Raw genomic sequence first — 24,399 nt, forward strand, 5'->3', positions numbered from 1 at the left:
AAGCACGAAAAACAAACTAATTAAAAGAACGAACAATCTCAAGGGAATGTAAACTAATACAAACTAGCAAATCCGTTAAAAAACGATTTAAAACTTAACAAAATTGAAAAATACACGTCGTTTTAGGGGAGAAAAAGATAATGATAACCGCAGTAACACGGGATCCATTGACTGGTATAAAAGTATTTAGATCGCCGCCATGGTTACTGTACCATGTGCGATGACGTCACTTCCTGGAAATGTAGTTCAATTGAGGTGAATCCAGTTGGAATGACCACCTACTGGACTTCAACTCCCACAATGCATCACGTGCAGCGCAGTAACATAGTGAAAGCGATGTCAATCGCTAGCTTAGCCGCCCGCGGGACATTGAATGACTTTGTGAAGAACCGTCAAGTGTCCCCTTTTCTGACGGCTCCCGTTCCCTTTTGGAGCTCATGGAGGCCCTCATACCCGTCATAAATAAATTGCAAGATGTTTTTAACACGGTGGGCGCCGACGTTATTCACCTCCCGCAAATAGTTGTTGTGGGCACGCAGGTAAGAAACCTCACTTGGATTTTGAGGCTAGCAAATTAGTTAGCATGTGAACAAGTGTTAAAACTTCATGCCGAGTTTATTGCTTGCGGCTTTATATTATCGCCTTCTAACCTTGCTATGAGGGTAAAGTAACCTTACTATAGAAATTCTAATTTAGTTTAGTGTTTATTTCACCGCACGCCCATGCTGTTCTTTTTAACTTGTAGGTGAAACTGAAGTTAAATTAATGTCTCATGCTTTTTATTCTACGTAATAAACCATGCTGCTTTAACGGTTTGTACTATCGTAAATTGTCATTTGCGTTGACTAATTAGCTTATCGAAGCTGATGGAAAAAGATTACAGTATGTTTCCACGATATTATCCAGACTATGTTGCACGTGTGGTCACTGTGTGTGTACATTTAAACAGATTACACCGTGTAGTGATTCCTATAGTAGCTATATTGCATTTCCTTGTAATACTAATCAGCTTCTTTTTACGAAAAAATGGCATTCAATAGCACATAAGAAGATTCATTTAGAAGTCTCCTCTTATATTTGGCATAAAACAGCGCCTCAGTTCAAAAAGCCAACACAACATTATTAGCTAATTGGTTTAAGTTGGCAGATTTTGCCAAATGTGTTTACTTTCTGTGAACCAGCTTAATAGGATGAAACTGTCTCGGCCGTTTTGGCTAGCATTGCTTGGTGTTAAAGTTTTACAGGATTTTTTTTTTTGTGTGTGTTGATTCATCCTGTCGAGTTTCAAAGATTAGCGAGTCAATTATACAAGTATAGATATGTTTGGGAAATCTGGTTTAAATACCTTTTGCCATGTGATCACAAAACTACGCCACACTTTTTTAAATTTGTGATTTGAAGTGAGTCATGGAGTGAGTCACTTTTCATTCATGTGTCTGTGTTTTTCTAACAGAGCAGTGGCAAGAGTTCTGTTTTAGAGAGCCTTGTCGGCAGGGATGTACTACCGCGTGGCACGGGCATCGTCACACGCCGGCCGCTCATTTTCCAGCTCGTCCATGTCGACTCTGAAGACCGACGGAAGACCAACGAGGAGAATGGCAAGTTATTTGAGTCCCAGTATCATTGAGTAGCAACCCCAAAAAATTGGATGACAATCCTCAAATGGCCCTGCGGTCATCATTTGGTTTAATACCGTATTTTGTCGCATATACGCCGTGTTTGTCGCTAAAAAAATTATGACAGAATCAAGGGTCCAGCTTATGCGCACAAATTAGACTTGCCCTGAACATACTTTGAACACCCCAAAATTCCGCAATTTCCATCTAAATTTGGGAAAATGATTACCCCTCTATTTTTTTCCTCCATTTTTTCACTGTGGAGGGTGTTGCATTCCATTTTAAGCCTTATATATTAATCTATATTAATCTGTGCAGGCATTGATGGTGAGGAATGGGGGAAGTTTTTGCACACCAAAAATAAGGTAACATTTTATTGAATTCTGTCTCGACTCACACTTATTGATCACCCGTCATTATATGTTTGACGTATTCTTTTTTCTTCTTCTTGAAGATCTATACAAATTTTGAGGAGATCCGTCAAGAAATTGAAGCAGAAACGGAAAGAATGTCAGGCATCAACAAGGTATAACTGTCATCTTTTAACATTTTACCAACAAAATAAGTGAAATGTTTTGGGATATTCTTAATTGAGTTTGAGTTTGATTTATTTAATGAGGGACAACGCATATTAATGAACATATTTATATTCATGTTAATGAACATGTATATGTAAATATGTAATATTGGAGCTGAGGGCTAATTTCCATCTTTAGTCCCTTGTGTAGGTACAAGATAAACCATGACACACTAGACACACACACACACGTAGCACAGTTTTAGACAGCGTTGTGATGGCAATTTTCTTCCAGCCTGTAAGACAGGGTTGTCAAACTTGGGTTGGTTCGTGGGCCGCATTAACGTCAACGCCATTTCATATGGGCCAGACCATTTTAGATCTAATATTTAGATTTAAAAAAAAAAATCATTGTATTAAAAGAACTGGATCAAAAGCCCTAAATAGTCAGTTTTCTAGTTCTAAATCAATGTTTATTTGAGCTTTTTTTTCTTAGTAATGGAAAATTTCTTTTAATCATGTTTTTCATTTCAAATGGAAACAAAATATTTTTTTAAATTATGTTCAATATTAAAGTGGAAAACGGAAAATATTTGTATATTTATTTTTAGATTTTACGAAATGCTTTTTGAATTTAAAACACAAAAGAAAAAAAATGTATTAAAAAAATGCTTGATTTTATAAAGGGGAAAATCAGGAAGTGTAATGTACATCTATAATTATTTGAATTTGATCCTAAAGCAGAAAGTCAGCACTCATGATTTACTTTCTCGGGCCACACAAAATGATGTGGTGGGCCAGATTTGGCCCCTGGGCCACCACTCTGACAACTGTGCTGTAAGATGATTGCCCAAGAGGTTCAGAAACGGGAGTTCACATATGTTAATTAGTATTTAATTCCTGGTATGAAGAGAGAAGGTGCTTTGGCTAATTTAGCACTCTTTTTGAAGGGAAGTACACAGTCACCTCTAGAGCCAGCCATTCTTGATGTCCTGGAATCTTTTTGTACAAAATCTTGCAGTGGAGGAGGAGCTTTGTGTTGGAAGATTTTGTAAACTAAGCTGGCATCTACATATTTAACAGTATTGTCCCAGAAAAAAAAAAGATTTCACTCATTTTTGTGAAATCCTTTATCTTTTCAATCTGAAAATTCAAGCAAAACGATGCTTCTGGTTTGTCTCCCTTCAAATCACTCATTTCTACTTTGTTTTTGTCCCCAGGGTATCAGTGACGAACCAATTCACCTCAAAGTCTTTTCACCGAATGTTGTCAACCTCACACTCGTGGACCTGCCTGGCATTACAAAGGTGAGGCACATTGAACCTGTCCAGACCCGGGACGTAAGCTCCCATTTTCGTGTCGTCACGGTTCGTGGGATTTTCACCTGCAGGTGCCGGTGGGAGACCAGCCCAAAGATATCGAGATTCAGATCCGTGAACTGATCGTCAAGTATATTTCCAACCCCAACTCCATCATCCTAGCTGTGACTGCTGCCAACACGGACATGGCGACGTCCGAGGCCCTAAAGGTGGCACGTGAAGTTGACCCTGACGGTATAAATGCTCCGCAATTGTGTTTCCTTTTAACGCACCGCTTACAGTACTGTATTTTCTCGCATATTTGCCGTATTTGTTGCTCCAAAAATTGATGACTGAATCAAGGTTACGGCTTATATGCGCACAAATTAGACTTGACATGCACAAAACTGCAAGGTGACAAAGACCAAACGCCATTACGCAAGACAATGCGGCCGATACGGTCATTTATTTCAAAATAGAGAAAAGATAAACGGATAAAACGCTGAACAAAATTTATTTTGACGTCTATGAATGAAATTCAACAAAAAAAAAACGTATCTTGCATTAAACGTGAAAAAACTCACTTACTTGTGCCCGCCATCTTACTTAGGGATGACAAACTAGACCGCTACAAACACACTTCCTGGTCGTACTGCTCACATGACTTCCTTTTTGAATTTGTCCACGTGCAGGCAACACCCTTTTGAAATTTTAATTCATACAGTATCTCAGAAATAGCACGTGCGAGGATTTTTCCTCAGATTTTACCCTTCAAAGTAACATATTTTTACTCCCTATTAAAACCATTAATATGGAGATGAACATTGTGAATCAGGGTACTTGTCCGTTTGGTCGCCCGGAAGGTTATTGATAATACTATTTAAAATTGTTGCTCAAATTCCCTAAATACAAACTGTAAATTATTATTTAGTCATACTTAATACCCTATTAATTATTAGGCTTAAGAAAAGCTCAAAATTTCCCATACTTTTATTGTGTTTTGTTGGAGAACTTGTTAAGACCCTGACTGAACTGACGTCGCTTCTTAAAGGGACAATGCATGTACATAAACTCTTCTACACTCACACGTCGGCTCATTGAAACTGCTCAGGGCCATTGTTGGCTTTTATTCATGCGTAGACCGTGTTGTTTTATCTTGTTTGGTCGCCAGACGTTTGGTCGCCGGACATTTGGTCGCCGGTTGTTTGGGTCCGGGCGACCAAACGTCCGCGACCAAACGTCCGGCGACCAAACGTCCGGCGACCAAACGTCCGGCGACCAAAAGTCCAGCGACCAAAAGTCTAGCGACCAAAAGTCCAGCGACCAAACGTCCCGTCACGGTGAATCAGGGGGCGGCTTATACGAGAGAAATTGTCAAATTCAACGATTTTAAGGCAATTTTTAGGGTGCGACTTTTACGCGGAGGCGGCTAATATGCGAGAACATATGCGGTACTTGCCAGATGCTAGAGTAATCGCTTCCTCCACGCTTCGTGCAGGTAGGAGGACGCTAGCGGTAGTCACCAAGCTCGATTTGATGGACGCCGGGACGGACGCCATGGATATTCTGATGGGCCGAGTCATTCCAGTTAAACTTGGCATTATTGGAGTTGTCAACAGGTGAAGAGGGGTCTGCCCGTTAGCGTATGTTAGATATTCGGGCGTGCTAATGTATTTTTGTGTGAATAGGAGCCAGCTGGATATCAACATGAAGAAACCAGTGGCGGATGCTATTCGGGATGAATATGCTTTCCTACAAAAGAAGTATCCCTCGCTAGCAAACAGAAGTGGAACCAAATATTTGGCCAGGACATTGAACAGGTAAGAGAAGGTGGTCAAATACCAGAAGGACTTATCAAGAGAGAGGAGATTTCCACCAAAGCAGCCACATTCAAAGAATGTCATATGTATTTTTGACCTCTGTTTTTCGACCCTTTCTCACCTGTATCATGGGTACTGCGCTATCATGACATTCCTTTTCTGATCTTTGGCTTTTGACCTCATTAGCCCCAGATTTAATCAACTCTTTTTCTATCCAGCAAGTTTGATAATAATCCTTTTATGTGCTCTTGAGTTAGCTTGATTGCAAATATACAAACATAGTTATGGAACCGAATACAAAGCTTTAGGCTCATTAAATATTAAAACAATAAACACACAAATGTGCTTTTACCAAAGCATATCACATACAGTACGTGTCAAAGTGGCGGCCCGGGGGCCAAATCTGGCCCACCGCATCATTTTGTTTGGCCCGGTAAAGTAAATCATGAGTGCCGACTTTGTTTTAGGATCAAATTAAAATGAAGAGTATATATGTATATTACATTTCCAGATTTTCTGCCTTTTAAATCAATGATTGTCATTTTTTAATCAATTTTTTCTGTGTTTTTAGTTCAAAAATCATTTTGTAAAATCTAAAAATATATTTAAAAAAGCTAAAATAATAAATAATAATTGTTTCGGTCATTTTTTTTAGCGACAAATACTGCGTATATGCGAGAAAATACGAGAATACGTCATACTTAAATGACATGCATTCATCAGATGTATAATTTTAAGGGCAGATTGTTTCCCTCTTGTGTAGATTGCTAATGCACCACATCCGAGATTGTCTCCCGGAACTGAAAACCCGAATCAACGTGTTGGCGGCTCAGTACCAGTCGCTGCTCAACAGCTACGGCGAGCCGGTGGAGGACCAGAGCGCCACCCTGCTGCAACTCATCACCAAATTTGCCGCCGAGTATTGCCACACCATCGAGGGCACGGCCAAGTACATCGAGACCGCCGAGCTGTGAGTCCCGGCGCCGCCTCCGAACAACAGAAAAACGCTCTGAAAATGAGCTCTTGTGGAACCCGCCGCTTTCCTTTCTCCTCAGCTGCGGCGGCGCCAGAATCTGTTACATATTCCACGAGACCTTCGGCCGCACGTTGGAGTCGGTGGATGCCCTGGGCGGTCTGACCACCATCGATGTTCTCACCGCCATCCGTAACGCCACGGTGGGTCGCCGCGACGCCCGCTCACGATTCGTGGCGCCGAATATGAATCTGAACAATGGAATGTTGTTTGCAGGGACCGAGGCCCGCGTTGTTTGTGCCTGAGATTTCCTTCGAGTTGTTGGTCAAGAGACAAGTCAAGCGCCTAGAGGAGCCCAGTCTACGCTGCGTGGAACTGGTTCACGAGGAAATGCAGAGGATCATCCAACACTGCAGCAACTACAGCACGCAGGTGACAAAAAAAGCACATGTGGATAGAATTTTGTGGGAAAGGCACGTAAGATATGGATTTTTGTCCTACATCATGAAATATTTCCTCATGATTGTTTGGTTTGTAAATGTCAGTGTTTATAATCTTTTTTTTTTTTCCCCTTCACAGGAGCTGCTGAGATTCCCCAAGCTTCACGACGCCATCGTGGAAGTGGTCACGTGCCTGTTGAGAAAGAGACTGCCTGTGACCAATGACATGGTAGGAGAAGTGCAGAGTAAACGTGAACAATGTTTTGACTGCATTTAAAAATGTAATGTGTTTTTTTTTTGTCTAGGTTCACAACCTGGTGGCGATCGAGCTGGCCTACATCAACACCAAACACCCCGACTTTGCTGACGCCTGCGGCCTCATGAACCATAACATTGAGGTACAACACCATCCCTCTCATTGCATTTTAAGAAGGTGGAGGGTTTTAATTATAGTCATTTCCTGTAATTGCTTATGGATGGGAAACATTTTAAAAAGCCTTTATTGTCATCATACACAGCTGCTTATAACAAAATTGGCGGTGCTACTCCACCAAGTGCGTTTTCCCAGTAAAAACATAAGTAATATAAAAATATAAAAAGTCACATCCTGGCAAGGTAAACTCTAAAATATTGCACAGAAGGGATTGTGTGTCGTGCTAATGCAAGTTCAGTGTGGGAAAAAAAAACAGTAATATCGGTAAACATGTTTTCACAGGAGCAGAGACGCAACAGAATGAGGGATTCGCCCTCTTCCGTCCTACGAGACAAGGTAACTTCTTCGTGTAACTGTAAAGCAAGGTGTTCGTGTCAAACTCGGGTTTGTTCGCGGGCCGCAATAACATCAACTCGATTTCACGTGGGCCAAACCATTTTAGATATAATATTTAGATTTTTTTATTTTTATAAATGGATTACAAGAACTGGATCAAAAAGCCTTAAATATAGAGTTTTTTATCGATATAAAACTGTTTATTTGAACTTTTTTTTCTTAGTAAGGGAAAAGATCTAATAATCATTTGTTTTTCATTTCAAATGGAAACATTTTTTTAAAAATTATATTCAATATTAAATTGGAAAAGCGAAAAAAAAATTATATATTTATTTTTAGATTTTACAAAATGCTTTTTGACCTAAAAACACCAAAAGAAAAAAAGGATAAAAAAATTGCTATTATTGATTTAAAAACGGGAAAATCAGGAAATATAATATACATCTATAATCTTCATTTGAATTTGATCCGAAAACAGAAAGTTGGCACTCATCATTTACCTACTCGGGTTGCACAAAATGATGCGGCGGGCCAGATTTGGCCCCCGGGCCGCCACTTTGACACCTGTGGTGTAAAGAAAGTCAAACGCGATGATGCAACATTGATTTTTGCGGCAGTGATGCACAAAGCCTCCTGATGTGATTGCTTCTTCCCTGTCGATCTCTCTTCCGGCCAGCAGGTGGCAGCAGTGGGGCCCCCGAGCGCATCTCCCAGCGATCAGACGGACAGCGGCGGGATGGGAACCTGGAGAGGAATGCTGAAAAGAGGCGAGGATGGCGCCATGGGAGACAGGACAGGGCCTCAAACCCCCCTTCTCAACAGCCCCCAGAAGGGCCATGCTGTCAATTTGCTCGATGTGGTAAGCACACATTGGAAACGCAGACGTTGTCGTCCACGCCAAAGTCGTCATTCCTGTTCTCCTGCAGCCCGTCCCGGTGTCCAGAAAGCTCTCCGCTCGGGAACAGCGAGACTGCGAAGTCATCGAGAGGCTGATCAAGTCCTATTTTCTTATCGTGCGCAAAAACATCCAGGATAGGTATACCCAAAGACCGACCATGTTTTACCAAGAAAGGGAACGCTTGCCCCCAAAGAAGCCCTACGGAAAATAGATGTTTCTTCAATGTCTCCGTCCTACCTCAGCGTTCCGAAGGCGGTGATGCACTTCCTGGTGAACCATGTGAAAGACTGTCTGCAAAGCGAGCTGGTAGGCCAACTGTACAAGTCGGTGCTGCTGGACGACCTGCTGACGGAATCGGAGGATATGGCACAGCGACGTAACGAGGCGGCGGACATGCTCAAGGTAGACCAAGCTAGGCCGCCAAAATTAATTGATGAATGAATTGACAGCTTTTCTTATCGTGCTGATGGAAAAATCAATTTTTTTACATTCAAATGAGTAGAAATCTTCTGCAATTATTGATTTAAAAAGGGGAAACAAAGGGAAATATTCCCTACACATTTATCATTTTTATTTGAATTTTATCATAAAACAAAGTGGAAAAAAACATATTTATTTTTAGATTTAAAAAAACAGCTTTTTGAACAAAAAATAAAAAAAAATGGATTAAAAAAATGCAATGATTGACTTAAAAAGGGGGAAATCAAGAAATATTCCCGATACATCTCTAATCTGCATTTGAATTTGATCCTAAAACTGAATATCGACACTCATGATTTACTTTCTCGGGCCGCACAAAATGAGGCAGCGGGCCAAATTTGGCCTGCGGGCCACCACTTTGACACCTGTAATCTAGTGAATATAACACAACTCACTACTGCGTTTAATAACCCGATGCACCTTTTATATATGAAACAACTTTTAAGGTAGGCATTCATTGAAGCTGCGCCTTATAGTGCGGAAATACGTTACATCTCATTTGACAATATGAGCGGTGTATGACAAATTCTGGCCATAAAAATATAATACAAATGTTATTGTAGTGTCCAGATGTACAGTATTACAATATTGTTATCTCTGGCCATAAAAATATAATAATAATGTTATGGTAGTGTCAAGATGTGCAGTATTACAATACATATTGTTATCATACTAATTTACCGTAGGCCCTGCAAAAAGCCAGCCAGGTGATCGCAGAGATCCGGGAAACGCACTTGTGGTGATCTCAGGAAGGAAGCCGGCCGCTCATTTTCCTCCAACGCCCAACGACAAGTACCAGCACCCCCAGGTACACGGAAACCAAGTGGTTATCATATGTATGAAAAATGATAGTTCTCAATGTACAGTCCGATTGAACTGAAGTCGCCCCCGCATTTTTCCCCTCTCTCAATCGCTAAACATGCCCGTTTGAGAAGGAATATTCTATTTTTCTTATGTACCAAACTGTAACTGCAGGGATGAGGATGTTATTATCCATCAGAGAAAATGTTTTTTTTTTGTGGAACAATATTAAAAATAGACATGACAAAGAACAAACATTTGTTGTCACCGGCATGACTCATACTAACCTTGATTCCCAATTTTACCTGTGGGATGCCATTGGTCAAATAATAAGTAGTCCTTTGATTATCGCAAATTCACAACGTTATGTTTTTTTTTTCTCGCTATTAATTATTAAATTTTTATTTATTTATTTTTTAAGTTCATACAAATTTAAAAAATCCACGCTGAAACTCGTCATTGGAAAACACTTTTGCTGCTAGGGCACTGAAAATTATTATTATTTTTTTTGAAGTTCATAAAAATATGAAAATCCACGCTGAAACTCGTAATTATTATTTATTTATTTTTAAAGTTCATAACAATTTTAAAAATCCACGCTGAAACTCGTCATTGGAAAACACTTGCTGCTAGGGCACTGAAAAATTATTATTATTATTTTTTTGAAGTTCATAAAAATATGAAAATCCACGCTGAAACTCATAATTATTATTTATTTATTTTTAAAGTTCATAAAAAAATAAAATATCCACGTTGAAACTCGTAGTTGGAAAACACTTGCTGCTAGGGCACTGAAATATTTATAAAAAAAAATTGAAGTTCATAAAAATGTGAAAATCCACGCTGAAACTCGTAATTGGAAAACTGAATAATTATTATTTTTTTAATTCATAAAAATGTGAAAATTTGCGCATAAACTCTTGCTCTAGGACTCGGCACTGAAAAAAATAACAATGTTTTTCGATGGTCGCGGCTATATCTGGTCTACATGAACCGTGATGTTTGAGGGATTACTGTAGTCGTTATTTCTCGAGAAATCTTGAAATGAAATAAAAAATCCCACCAAAAACGGCCATTTTTCAAATGAGACTATATTTTATTGACATATTTCACTCCCACGCATGCACGTGCACATGATATTGCACTCGAGCAACAAATCATTCCCATTTTTCCCATTTCATGACCGTAATAAATGCTGGCGTGAGTGCCACCGTGTCGCGTGTCGGCACAGAAACAAAAGCTAATGCCACGCACAGATTCGATGCCCGTTTATTGATCAAAAGCATGAGTCGAGGCAGATCTGGACCCCTGGTCTGGGTGGGGCTTCCAGTCTACCTCAGCCGGGGTGCCATCTTGCCCTTGCCACGACCCTTGGTGCTAAATGACAAACAAAGAAGGAAAAAATCAGCGTGAAATGAAACCACCGAACGACCAATCACGATCAAGACGGCGTTTTGCCAAACTTCACCTTTGGTGGTCCTGCACTCGGACAAGGAGCAGGTGGATCTGACAAAACCACAAGCAAAACCAAGCGTGAACAAATGTTCTCGTACGAAATGGAATGGAACAGCCATTTGCACCAAATCTTTTTGTCGACTATTTTCCCAGAAACTGAATTTATCAAGAGACTCACGTCACTCTTCTGCCTTTTGAATTTGTCGTTAAGGTCGTATTTCTCCGTCTCCAGTTGCATCAGCCACTGCCACAGCTCGTTGGCCTTCTCCCTGCGCGTAAAGCATCCCATTGCACGTCATCTTTCCACTCAACTTTATTCGTATTTCCTCCAATTCAACACCATACTTGAGTTTGTCGTCATTCAAGTGGTCGACGTTGAGCGGCTTCCTGCGCTCGGCCAGAATCTTCTTCTTCTTCTCTCTTTCCGTCTGCTTTTTGCCTTTCTTTTCGCTCTGTTTTGCACACATGAATGCCAAATTCGGTTTAGAAATACATACGGTCATAAATACAATGATAACATTCAGTACAGACAGGAATACACTGTGGTTATGGGCCCCAATAACACTTCAGTATTCTTTCATTCATTTTCTAAACCGCCCCGTCCTGCTAAGGGTCGCGGAGGGTGCCGGAGCCAATCCCCGATGTCTTCGGGCGCCAGATGGGGGACACCCTGAATTGGTGACCAATCGTAGGGCACGAGGAGATGGACAACCATTCATAGCTAGGGGCAATTTAGAGTGTTCAACCAGCTAGCCTAGCATGCATGTTTTTGGAATGTGGGAGAAAAGCGGAGTACCCAGAGAAAACCTGCGGAGGCCCAGCTGGCTTCGGGCACCAGATGGGGGAGACCCTGAATCGGTGACCAATCATTGGGCACAAGGAGACAAAGGACAGCCAATCATAACTAGTGTTGGACAATTTAGAGTGATCAACCAGTTAGCCTAGCATGCATGTTTTTGGAATGTGGGAGGAAACCGGAGTACCCGGAGAAAACCTACACAGGCCTAGCTGACTTAGATCACCAGACAGGGGTCACCCTGAATTGGTGACCAATCGTTGGGCATAAGGAGACAAAGGACAACCAATCATAGCTAGGGGCAATTTAGAGTCTTCAACCAGCTAGCCTAGCATGCTAGTTTTTGGAATGTGGGAGGAAACCGGAGTACCTGGAAAAAAAACCATGCAGGCCCAAGGAGATGTGCAAACTCCAAACAGGTGGAAAGAACTGGATTCGAACCCAGAACCCAAGAACTGTGAGGCACACGCGCTATCCACCACTCCCCACCTTTTAAAAAAAAAAATAATCTCAGAGTGCCCTATAAAGATCTACTGTCTGTTAGTTGGATCAAAAAAAAAACTAGCCTATTTTAAATGAATAGTTTGCACAAATAGGTTTGCATAACCTATTGGAAAAGAATTGTTTTGTACAAATACGTTCATCTAAATCCATGCCCCGAGTGTTTCAAATTTTTCAGCCACCTTCTGCCCGGCGCCGTACTGCTGGGTCATGTTGGTGAGGACCTTCTTCTTCTTGGCGTCATCATCGTGCTTCTTTCTCTGCTCCTCCTGCTCCCTGCGCTCCTTCTCCTCCTGGAATCGCCATACATTCAGGTTTTCGGTCCCGCCCACTTTTCCCCAATCGCCGTCCACTTACGGCCTGCCGGGCCTGCCGCTCCTTCTCCATCTCGGCCCGGATCCGATGCTGCTCCGCCCTCTCGGCACGCCGTTTCTCCTTTTGAGACATTCAGACATGGCGTTTCCAAACGAGCCGTCACAAAACGTACGATTCGTCGACGTATTTTTGGCCGCTTGGGCTCACGATTCTGTTGACCAGGGCGACCAGTTCCTCTTCCTCCTTCTTCCTCTGGACAAAGTGAGCCTCGATGAGCGACTGCAACTCGGACAGATCTTTGTCCAGCCGCTTCCTGTGGATGTCCTGCACTCGCCAACGTTGGAGAATGGTCGCTGGGTGAGCCCGCTTTTGTTTTTCAGGGGCGCAAACTCACGTCAAAATCCACTTTGTCGCCATCGGGGATCTTCTGGGCGGAGATGTTTGACATAAATCTGTGGAATTGAACGGAGAGGGTGGATGGTAGCGAGCGGGAGAGGACGCAGGAACGCCGTTGCGACCAATCCACTTACTTTGGCTTCGGTTTTGACTCATCTTGAAAACAGAAATGAGTCATATTATTAGGATTTTCACATGGCTTTAATATTCCAGCATAGGATTTCCGTCAAACCCCAAATAATCCCCCCCAATGTATTATAAATGAAAAATACCGTATTTCCGCTCATATTCGCCGTATTTGTCGCTCAAAAACTGAAAGGTGAAAAATAGGGAAGGCCAAAACGCAAGACAATGTGGCCGATGCGGTCAACGTAGAGAAAAGATAAACAGATTAAATGCTTAACAACATTTATTTTGACTTCTATTAATGAAATTCAAGAAAAAAATAGATCGTATCTTCCATAAAACGGGAAAAAAATCATTTGTGCCTGCCATTGTTCGCTCAGAGCGCCGCCATCGACACACTTCCTGCTTGTACTGCTCACATGACTTCCTTTTTGAATTTGTCTATGTGCAGGCAACACCCGTGCGATGATTTTTCTTCAGATTTTACCCTTCAAATTAACATATTTGTACTCCCTATTAAAACCATGAATATGGAGGTGAAAATTGTGAACCGGGGGGCGGCTTATACGAGGGAAATTGTCAAATTCAACCATTTTAAGGCTCCGGCTTATACGCGGAGGCGGCTAATATTCGAGAAAATACGGTAAATGAAGGCAGAAATGCGACAAAGAATGCATTCTTACCTTCCTCCTCCCTTTGCAGGAAAAAAAATCACAGGAAATATAAGTTATGATCTTTTTACTGTAACTGCTAGCGTGCTACAGAAGAATAATAGCGATGACATACTGAGTTTCCTCGTGCATGACCTCCTCTGTGTCGGACATTTTGTTCTTGAGGCACCCGCTTGAAATAAATCTGTGATTTGTGAAAACAATATTCCCCATCAATAAACAACATAGTGACGCGTTGGCACCGTTTAAAAAGAGATGGTCCACTTTTAGCTCACGCTACAAGCTACGTCATGTGACTCTTTCCCTTTGTGTACTATATTTCTTTGTATATTTTGCAAAGATTTATGATCACATTTAATTGCATTGGATTAATATTGATTTGAATTGAAATAAAAGGACAATTTATTTAGCGTTTTTTTATTAAATCTATTAAAATATATTTTTTGTATATGTATTACTTAAGCGTTTTTTTTTCCAGATATTTTTTTTTTAACCTATTGAAATACATTTTGTATTACCTAGCAACGTTGTTAGCATTTTACAAATATTTAAAATCCATGGCTTATGCCAATATTTGCAATTGTATTAAAAGCAAATGAATACTTATAACGTCTAACTAAAATCATTTACTACTTACTATTCATTTTCATCAGATTTCCATTCATTTCTAAACATGTGTAGTTGCAGTATTTCTAACAACGAATACAACAAATAAAAAATCATCCAAATGTAATAGTCATGCTAAAATAATCATCATCCAAATGTAGTTAATAGTCAAATAAAAAATCTGCAGAATTTAATAGTCATGCAAAAATAATCAGAAAAAAATACCTTATTTTTTAATCACAAAACCATTTCAATCTAGATTTCAAATATATATATATATATATTTCTCCCCCAAAAAGTCCTTACCTGCAGACCGAGCGTGTAGCTGACTTCACCTCCTTGATCTTAACAAGCAAAGTGTGCACCCCCTCTTTTTTTAATTGTTTTTTTTTTATTATAATTAACCTAAATATACACGTCGCTCTTCGGGCCCTTCCCCGGTGGTCACGTGACGCCGAGAGCACCCAATGACTGCTCTTCTCCAAGGAGAGCAAGTGGGAGGGAACTAACCCTTGGCCCATCCGCCGTCTCACGCCAAAAGAAAAGGAGACCACACCCTCCATTTTCTTTTTAATTGCTGAAAACAAAACGAAACTTCATCCAAGAAAATTCGAAGACCAGGTGATGTCCACATGTCCACGGGTATTTTCACCTAAATAAAGGCGGCTGTCCGTGCATTTTCTAGTGACGCCTTCAGCTATCGGAATCAATCCAACCCTCAAAAAACTATTTTATGGCTATAAAACCTCTACTGCAGCTACAGCTGCGACACATAAAAAATATCAATAATAACCTCATACAATTGAAATATTATTTAGGAATATAGGCATATTTTCCTCACCCAAAATCCTTTTTAACTGTACGCAATATCCATCCTCGTTTATTTCTTCCTTCTTTTCTATCGCCATCGATAAAAAGTAGCATTACTGTAAACACAAGATTAAAAATAGTTCATATAAAAAGATGACACACTTCTGTTTAAGTAGCAATGAAAACACAAAATGTTTTTAAATGTGTAATCTTAGTGTATTTTTTAACTCCTTATTTGAACAGGAATGTGTAAACATTTTTACATCCATTTTTAGCTTACATTCAGTTAAACATGAAATTTGAAGTTTGGTCTTCCGTTATTTTGGTTCTAGATTCTTCCTAGCAACACAAACCACAAATATACGATTGATTTAATCAATTTCAATCCCCAAATAATAGAAATACGCATTCGAGCATAATTTTTTTTGTAAAAATGTCAAGAAATTTCAATGTTCTTCACCACTTTACCCCTTTTTTTACATTCATACTAAAGCAATCATGATTTATTTTAATCAGAAACAGGAGGGAAAAAAATCAACCTCTTAAGCCAATCGGAAAGAAAAAATATAGCCTTTCTTTTCTTTTTTCTTTTGTTATTCATCAATCACCATATTTATGAAATCAGAATGAGAATGAATTTTTTTTTGTTATAATTGGGCCTCTTGTGTGCATAATAAAACTTGATTAAATGGAGTGTATTGGACAGCAAATCACAAAAAGCTCAAAAAAGAAGAAACATTTCCATACACTGACAAACAAGATTTGTGTTGATTAATCATACGTGCAAGACAAATGCTTTTTTTTATATATATATTTAACTTTTTGTATTCTTCAGGGCTTAAGGCACAGCTCATTCTGGTCAAGGAATTCTTCACGGCGTCATGCTTGAAGGAAGGAAGGAAGGAAGGCAGGCAGGCACAGAAAATATTTGTGGGATGCTAGACACAATCAAAACAATGACAAACAAAGGTTAGACTCCTCCTCTTTTTTGTCAAACAATACTAATGCACAACACAGCGCCAAACACAAATCCGCTCAAAACCATACTATCTATACCCAGAGTCGGCAAGCTATTTGACCTAAAAAATCCTATTTTCAAATGTTATTTCTTGAGAGCCGTAGTGACAATTTAAAAAATATATACATAATTTTTTTTTATTCATTTCACCTCTTTTAAAGTAGAAAAACTAGGAATTCTTCTAACAACATTGTCACACTGTTGCTAATCAATCGGAGTATGCATGCATACATTTAATTGAATCGAATGGATTGCTTTTATTGTCATTATACAAGTATAATGACATTTAAAGGTCTAATTAGAATAAAATATGATTCGGTGCTCGATGTGGCGCTCCTATTGCTGTGCAATTAGTTAGTAAGTTAATAAATAAATACATGAATAAATATATAAATAAATAAGCGTGTTGCCAAAATATATACATACACATATATACATACACATACATATATATATATATACAGACGCTCCCCTACTTACGAACATTCAACTTACGAACAACGGTACATACGAACATGTCTGCAAATTGCGTTTAAGTCGAAAAATGTTCGTAATTTTCGAATTTTTGACTCAAATGCCGTTGGTTATAGTCATGACACAAGTCGAGTGAGATTTAAAGCGTCAGCACCAAGTGCACACAAAAATAAGTGATTGTAAAAAGTTTTATTAAAAAGAAGGGGGTCACGCTGGAGTCGCCATCTGTTTTCTTTCATGCCGACAGTCGCATTGTGTGAAAAAGGTGTCACGTTGTCATCTGCCCTTTCCTTCGGTCCTCCCTCCGCCTTCTATTTCCAAACGAGAACACCGTTTGAACACGACTCTGGCGTCCAAATGCAACTTTTGAGCAAAATGTTCTATCCGTCGCCATTGAATGAACCAATAGCCTCGGGGGGATTTGACCGTGTTAGCCGCGCGTCGTAGCCCGTTGCGAAACCAGCGAGCGTCCTTCTTCGTGACCATCGAGTAAACCGAGCGACGGACGGTACGCGTAAACGACGGCCCAGGTGGTTGCGACGGGTGACAACGTGTCACGTGGACTTGTTTCTCGGTACGACTGTCGGGAAATGAGGTCAAGGTGACCGGTTGTTTTAAATTTAGAGGCGTGGGCTGCCTTTTCAGAGGACGCGCACTCCCAAGACGTGCTTCTCAGGTGAAAGGTTATACGCGTGCTCGTTGCAGGTTCACGGTATTTAAATTTAGTTGGGTTACGACATACTGGAATCACTCGAATATTGCGGGTAATGTTGAGCAAGGGTGTCAGACTCGGGTTGGTTCGCCGGCTGCATTAACGTCAACTCGATTTTATGTGGGCCGGACCATTTTAGATATAATATTTAGATTTTTTTTTAAATAAATGGATTAAAAGAACTGGATTAAAAGCCCTGAATATTCCGTTTTTTATAGATCTAAAACAATGTTTATTTTAGCTTTTTTTAAATATATTTTTAGATTTTACAAAAGGATTTTTGAACTAAAAACACAGAAAAAATGGATTGAAAAATGACAATTATTTACTTAAAAGGGGGAACATCAGGAAATTTAATGTAGCAATGTTGCTAGCCATTAGCACTTTAAATCAAGGGTGTCAGACTTGGGTTGGTTTGTGGGCCGTGTTAAGGTCAACTCAATTTTATGTAGGCTGGACCATTTTAGATCTAATATTTAGATTTTAGATTTTAATAAATGGATTAAAAGAACTGGATTAAAAGCCCTGAATATTCAATTTTTTACAGATCTAAAACAATGTTTTAGCTTTTTTTATATATATTTTTTTTTAGATTTTACAAAAGGATTTTTGAACTAAGAACAGAGAAAAAATGGTTTAAAAAATTACAATTATTGATTTAAAAGGGGGAAAATCAGGATGTAATATACATCTATACTCTTCATTTTAATTTGATCCTAAAACAGAAAGTCGGCACTCATGATTTACTTTCTTGGGCCGCACAAAATAATGCGGTGGGCCAGATTTGGCCCCCGGGCCGGCACTTTGACACCTGTGATCTATAGCTAACATGGCCGCCATACTGGCAAAATCGCAAAGTAGGGGCATCCCTATTATAACTTTATTTTTCTTTAGTGCTGAGTCCTAATAGCAAGAATGATTTTCACATTTTCATCAACTTAAAAAAAAGAATATATATTTTTTAAATTATCAATAGCAGAAAAAAATCACGAAAAAATGAATTTGCGATAAGTGAAGTCGCGATAAACGAGGGAAGACTGTAAAATGCTAGCATTCACTACAATTGCAATATTGACTGCCATTTGACATATGATTTGATTCAATTATTTCAATTGATAAAACCATTCACTTTGATTTCAAAATACATAAATAGTACACTTTTTCTGTGGATTATAAGTGTGATTATAAAAACTTACTTTTAGACAAACTTGCCTCTGACCCCAACCAAGACCTGTAACAGCATGACAGGGACCGTAAATTAGGTAAAAAAATATATATACTTTTGTTCATTAATGTATAATGAATTTTGGACCTTGGCTGGTGTTGAGCTCTTCTTTGTCTCCCACATGTTGCGTTTGTTACCCACGTCGCTTTGCTTATTCGTATCCTGTAACAAACCCCAGAAAAATATTTATTGAAAAGAATTTTCAAAGTACCGTATTTCTGCACTATAAGGCGCGCCATCAAAACTTCAAGTTTCTCAAAAAATGACAGCAAGTAGGCCTTATAATCGGGTGCGCCATATACTATATCTTTTGATCAACTTTTTTGAAAGAGAGAGCCATAAACAATTACTATTTTCAAATATTATCCCCTGAGAGCCATACTCACAATTTAAAAGTCAAAATACATGAAAATGTGCCCATTTTTTTAGTCATTTTACCACTTTTAAAGTACAAAAAGTCTTTGAATTCTTTTGACAACATTGTTACGCTGTTGCTAATCAATGAATAGTGAAAGTGACGTTCCCATTGGTGCATTCGGGATTCGGCTCTCTCACCACCGCTTTCCATATTTTAGCTCAGAGCCATATGCAACCATCAAAAGAGCCACATGTGGCTCCCGAGCCATAGGTTCCCTACCCCTGCCTTAACTCATTCACTGCCATTGACAGCTCTAGACATCATTTTCAATTGGGAAGATTGACTATCACTGCCAATTTTGGGCAAAAGTCGTCTCATTCAAATGTATTCATTCAAAATACTCGGCTTCATGGGAGGATTTAAGATGGGTTGCCTTATTCTTTCTTTTTTTTTTTAAGAGATACAAAAATAGTTTGGGCACTTGCCATGTCCCGTATATATGACGGCGAGAGAGGATATTTACATTGGCGCGTGGTTGCCCGGACTCCGGCGCTAACGCCGGTGCCGCTTCGGAGGCGGCGGGCGGGGTCTTCTCCACACGGGTGGTGGGCTTTTCCGTCCGACTCGCAGAGTTTCTTTTGTGGAACACCACGGCGTCCTGGAGGAGTCGAAAGAAAAGGCAACATGTTATTACTGCCGATAGAAGGTTAAAAAAAATGGCCGCTCCAATTGTAGGAAATCAAAGCATCACAAAATGCAATAAAACTTGGCACCTTATTGGCGGGATTGTCCGAGAGCTTGGCGTTCTCCCAAATGCTCTTGATGGATCGCGTGCCCCCTGATGGGATGTCGGCCAGAACCGTCGTCTTGGGGGATTTCACCTCTTTGTTCCCCTGTGGGAACAAAGACGTGCTATTTCTTATATTTTCAATTGAATTGAATTTGAAATGTAGAAAGTATACTTGATGATAACACAATTTTTGACAATTAAAGTCAACGTCATGCACACGCGAAATATTTCTAGTTGTTATTTTTATCACATATGGTCAATTTGATCAAAACCTGACTTCAATCAATCGGAAAAAAAAAAGTGTCAATTTGCTAGAATTATGAATTATGACATCAAAAGTGGAAGTCATTTTTGTCACCTGAACGGCAGAAGCGTACTGCTCCAATCGGCTGCCGATCTTGGAGACGACGGGCGCCTGCGTTGCTCTGGCGCTGGACCCCAAATGTCAATAACAACAACAAAATAATCACTTATTATAAACATTTTTATGGGCGGAGTCAAAATCCCAAATGAAATTGTCACCTTTTTTGAGTTGATTTGCTCAGGAATTCCGCTTTGGCTCCAATCTGTCCAACAACAACAACAACAACAACAAAATGAGTGCTTCTAGATTCATTTCTGGCTTTTATTCATTCATTCATTCATTTTCTGAACCGCTTTATCCTCGCGGGGGGTGCTGGAGCCTAGCCCAGTTGCACGAGGCGGAGGACAACCTGAATTGTTTTAATCATATTTTTCTGTGTTTTTAGTTCAAAAATCATTTTGTAAAATCTAAAAATATATATAAAAAAGCTAAAATAAACATTGTTTTAAATCTATAAAAAAACTGAATATTCAGGGCTTTTAATCCAGTTCTTTGAATTTATTTATAAAAAAAAATCTAAATATTATATCTAAAAAAAATCTAAAAATATATGAAAATATTTTCTGTTTTCCACTTTAATATGCAAGAGTATAGATGTATATTAAATGTCTTGATTTCCCCCCTTTTTAATCAATAATTGTCATTTTTTAATCCATTTTACTGTGTTTTTAGTTCAAAAAGCATTTTGTAAAATCTAAAAATATATTTAAAAAAGCTAAAATAAACATTGTTTTAGATCTATAAAAAACGGAATATTCAGGGCTTTTAATCCAGTTCTTTTAATCCATTTATTTAAAAAAAATCTAAATATTATACAGCTGGGATAGGCTCCAGCACCCCCGCCATGAGGATATAGCGGTTGAGAAAATGAGACGAGATAAAGAAACATCAAAGCTGGGCGACCTTGGCTGAGCCTTTGGGCGCCATGATAGCGAAGGAGGGCTCTGGAGGCTCCTCCTCCTGCTTCTTCTTCTCGGCCGCCTGGGCTCTCCTCTTCTCGATCTCCTCCCTCATGCGCTTCCTCTCCTCCTGCGGGAGGCGTCAGTCACCGTGTGCGGTTGTTTGGTCGCTGGTCTTTTGGTCGCCGGACTTTTGGTCGCGGTCTTTTGGTCGCCCGGACCCAAACAACGGGCGACCAAAGGACCGGCGACAAAACAAGGTAACACAAGACGGTCTACGCATGAATAAAAGGCAACAATGGCCATGAGCAGTTTCACTGAGCCGACGTATAAGAGTTTGTATGTACATGCGTTGCTGTCCCTTTAAGAAGCGACGTCAGTTCAGTCAGGTTCTTAGCTAGTTCTCCAACAAAAAACAATCAAAGTCCGGGAAATTTGGAGCTTTTCTTTAACCTAATAATGACTAGGGCATTAAGTAGGACTAAATAGTCGTTTGCAGTTTGTATTTAGGGAATTTCAGCAACCATTTAAATGGTAATGATCACTTACCTTCCGGGCGACCAAAAGACCGGGAACCAAAAGATCGGGGACCAAAAGACCGGCGACCAATCGACCGTGTACCTTCGTGGCTCACCTGTTCTCGGTTCTTCTTGTCCTCCAGCTCTCGCGTCCGGCGCTCCTCCTCCTGTCCGAGGATCTTCTTCCTCTCCTCCCTCTTCCTCTTGAGCTCCTCCAGCTCGGCCTCGGCGCGGTGCTGCTTGCGCTTCATCTCCTGCGCCTCCTCGCTCTCGGCGTCGTGGCGCCGGCGCCGGAGCTCCTCTAGCTTGCGCTCGGCCTCCTGGCGCTCCTCGCCGCCGCCGCCGGCGTCGCCGGGAGGAGCGTCCTCCCTGAACGCAAAGTCCACAAGCAGACTTAAACAAATGGAAATATAGCGTTTTGTTTTGAACTGGCAAAAGTTAAAAAAAAATACATTTAAAAAAAGTGAAAATCCCAAATATGTTGACGATAGCGCTAGCTAGCTCCTAGCTGTTACCTGGCTAGCTTCTTGAGCGCTCCGTTCTGCGTGCTTGCTCCCGTCTTTGGGCACAAAAAAAAATCCAAATATAGTTACAAAAATATTTTAAAAGATGTAATTCCATAAGAAGAAAAAAATGTAGTTGACCTCATATTTGTTCTTCTTCTCCTCAGCTTCCTTTTTCCGTTTTTCTTCCGCTTCTTTCTTCTTCTTCTCCTCTTCCTGCTCCTTCTTCTCCTTTTCTTGCTCCTCTTTCCTCTTTTTCTCCTCCAGCTCCCGTTTTTCTCTCTCCTCTCTCTGTTTCTTCTTCTTCTCCATTTCCTGTCTTTCTTGCTCCTCTCTCCGTTTCATCTCCTCCATCTCCTGCTCCCGTTTTCTCTTTTTTGCCTCTTCCTCATCTTTTCTGCGTTTCTCCTTGCGCTCCTCCTGCTCCTCCTCTTCCCTTTTCTTCCTCTCCTCCTCTATTTCTCTTTCCTCCTCTTCTTTTCTCCTCCTCCCCTCCATTTCTCTTTCTTCCTCTTCTCTCCTCCTCTCCTCCATTTCTCTTTGCTCCTCCTCTCGCCTCCTCCTCTTCTCCTCTTCCTCTTCCTTTCGCCTCCTCTCCTCCATTTCCCTTTCCTGTCTCTCCTCCTCTTCTCTTCTCTCCACCTCCTCTTGTCCCCTCCGCTCTTCTTCCAATTCTTCCCGCCTTCGCACCTCCTCCTCCTCCTCCTTCTCCTCTCCCTCCTCTTCCTCCTCTTCTTCTTCTTCCCTTATCATTTGCTCCTCTCTCTCTTCCTCAGTGACACCAGGAGTCGCTTCTCCCTCTTCCATGGCGTCAGCCTTATCCTGCCAGAGAATACACAATTAGAGAAAATATACATATACCGTATTTTCTCGCATATTAGCCGTATTTATAATTTTAAAAAATGATGGCTGAATCAAGGGCACAAGGATTGCTATACTCTTTTTCACCAGTAGATGTCGGCAAAGTCACATTTACTATTTGTTGGTTATTTTCTGTTTTGCAGTAGGAAAACAACCATTACTGGATGAATTAATTCTTTATGAAATTGACCCTAATTATGTGCTTTTCTTTCATACAAGATCTCAGAAATACCACGTGCGATGATTTTTTTAAAAAGATGTTCCCTTCAAAATAAGACATTTGTACTCCCTATTATGTGAAACCATGAATATGGGGGTGAAAATTGTGAATCAGGGGGCGGCTTATACGCGAGAAATGGTCAAATTCAACGATTTTAAGGCAGTTTTAAGTGCGTGGCTTATGCGCGAGGTGGCTTATACTCGAGTAAATACGGTAAATTACATTTTTGGGAGGGCCATTTTTTACTTTAACCACGAAACACGAAATGCTTAAATCTCAATAGTAAAATGGAAAACAAGAGGCTAAATAGGTCTCCGTCAACACAATAGATTTTCAGATAACTTGAGTATTAGTGAGAAGGGTGAGAATTATAGTCCGGAAAATACAGTAGTGATTGGCTTCGTGGTCGTTTTTTTTCTAATATAAGTTAGTTAGTTAGTCCGTTTTTTTTTTCTGAAATTTGATTTTCATCTTCATACGAGTCACCTTGAAGAAAAACAAACCCCTGTTTGCAGTTTTTTCTCCTTCCTTCCTTCCTTCCTTCCGGCATCAATAATCACCTCTTCTCCAACGGCTCTGTGGCCCCGCCCCTCTCCGTCGCCGTCCGGCGCTTTCCCCGCCCACTCGTCCATCCCGTCGCCGTCGGCGTTGGCGGCGAAGCTGGGGTCCAGTTCCTTCTGCCTCTCCACGGCCTCCTGCATCCTCCTCTGCCTTCGCTCCTCCCTCTTGGCCAGGCGTTCCTCCAACGCCTGGTCGTCATCCGCCGCCGCCGCCGCCTCCACGGAGAAGGAAACGGAAGCCTCTCTTTCTGGCGCCCTGCGACGGACGACAAGTATCGTAGTCTGCTATGTGTTGACCACACGACGCTTGCTTTTTGTCTTTCCCACGTACCCGTCGTTGGCGTCCCCGTTGGCGTCCCCGTTGGCCACCTCATGGGATTCTCGCGTCTTCTTCCTTTCCTCCCTGGCGCGCCTCCTCTGCTCCCGAGCCGCCTCGTCATCGTCGTCGTTGGCGTAACCCATTCTGGCAAAACGTGCATTTCTTGGTCTGAACCGTTTTATCTCCTGGGGGGGTGCTGGAGCCTATCCTAGCTGACTATGGGCCAAAGTTGGTGGACACCCCGAATGCGTGGCCAACCCATCGCAGGGCACAAGGAGATGGATAACCAA

At 40.7% G+C, this 24,399-nt stretch overlaps 3 protein-coding genes across 4 annotated transcripts; 1 reads left to right on the plus strand and 2 right to left on the minus strand.

The window, feature by feature from the left end:
• The first annotated feature begins 300 nt into the window (after positions 1-300).
• On the plus strand, positions 301-9,867 carry dnm1l (dynamin 1-like). Of its 2 annotated transcripts, none has more exons than XM_077596921.1 (18): positions 301-539; positions 1,454-1,598; positions 1,935-1,981; positions 2,071-2,142; positions 3,354-3,440; positions 3,524-3,686; positions 4,930-5,050; positions 5,120-5,251; positions 6,015-6,221; positions 6,307-6,427; positions 6,501-6,656; positions 6,804-6,893; positions 6,970-7,062; positions 7,380-7,433; positions 8,110-8,292; positions 8,360-8,469; positions 8,574-8,733; positions 9,498-9,867. In XM_077596921.1, exons 1-18 carry the CDS (start codon positions 438-440, stop codon positions 9,552-9,554), a joined length of 2,100 nt encoding a protein of 699 aa, XP_077453047.1. In that variant the 5' UTR covers positions 301-437; the 3' UTR covers positions 9,555-9,867. The 2 variants fall into 2 exon arrangements, with proteins under 2 accessions (XP_077453047.1, XP_077453048.1); XM_077596922.1 differs by having other exon boundaries at positions 302-539; positions 8,113-8,292.
• A 1,076-nt stretch (positions 9,868-10,943) lies between these two features.
• On the minus strand, positions 10,944-14,025 carry tnnt2d (troponin T2d, cardiac). Its single transcript, XM_077595282.1, has 11 exons — positions 13,988-14,025; positions 13,885-13,895; positions 13,210-13,231; positions 13,074-13,131; positions 12,887-13,003; positions 12,722-12,799; positions 12,547-12,657; positions 11,413-11,519; positions 11,225-11,336; positions 11,081-11,118; positions 10,944-10,989 (listed from the first exon to the last, which is right to left on the minus strand). The coding sequence occupies exons 1-11, from the start codon at positions 14,023-14,025 to the stop codon at positions 10,944-10,946; spliced, it is 738 nt and encodes a 245-aa protein (XP_077451408.1).
• Positions 14,026-15,480: 1,455 nt separating this feature from the next.
• Positions 15,481-24,072, minus strand: cald1b (caldesmon 1b). The gene is made up of 12 exons (XM_077596243.1): positions 23,791-24,072; positions 22,291-22,971; positions 22,162-22,205; positions 21,763-22,015; positions 21,133-21,258; positions 20,388-20,431; positions 20,224-20,296; positions 19,849-19,968; positions 19,599-19,733; positions 18,805-18,879; positions 18,689-18,723; positions 15,481-16,226 (listed from the first exon to the last, which is right to left on the minus strand). Exons 1-11 carry the CDS (start codon positions 23,929-23,931, stop codon positions 18,691-18,693), a joined length of 1,725 nt encoding a protein of 574 aa, XP_077452369.1. The 5' UTR covers positions 23,932-24,072; the 3' UTR covers positions 15,481-16,226; positions 18,689-18,690.
• Positions 24,073-24,399: the final 327 nt, after the last annotated feature.

The sequence above is a fragment of the Stigmatopora argus genome, chromosome 3 (genome assembly GCF_051989625.1).
Source record: "Stigmatopora argus isolate UIUO_Sarg chromosome 3, RoL_Sarg_1.0, whole genome shotgun sequence".
In the NCBI taxonomy this organism is placed as follows: Eukaryota; Metazoa; Chordata; class Actinopteri; order Syngnathiformes; family Syngnathidae; genus Stigmatopora; species Stigmatopora argus.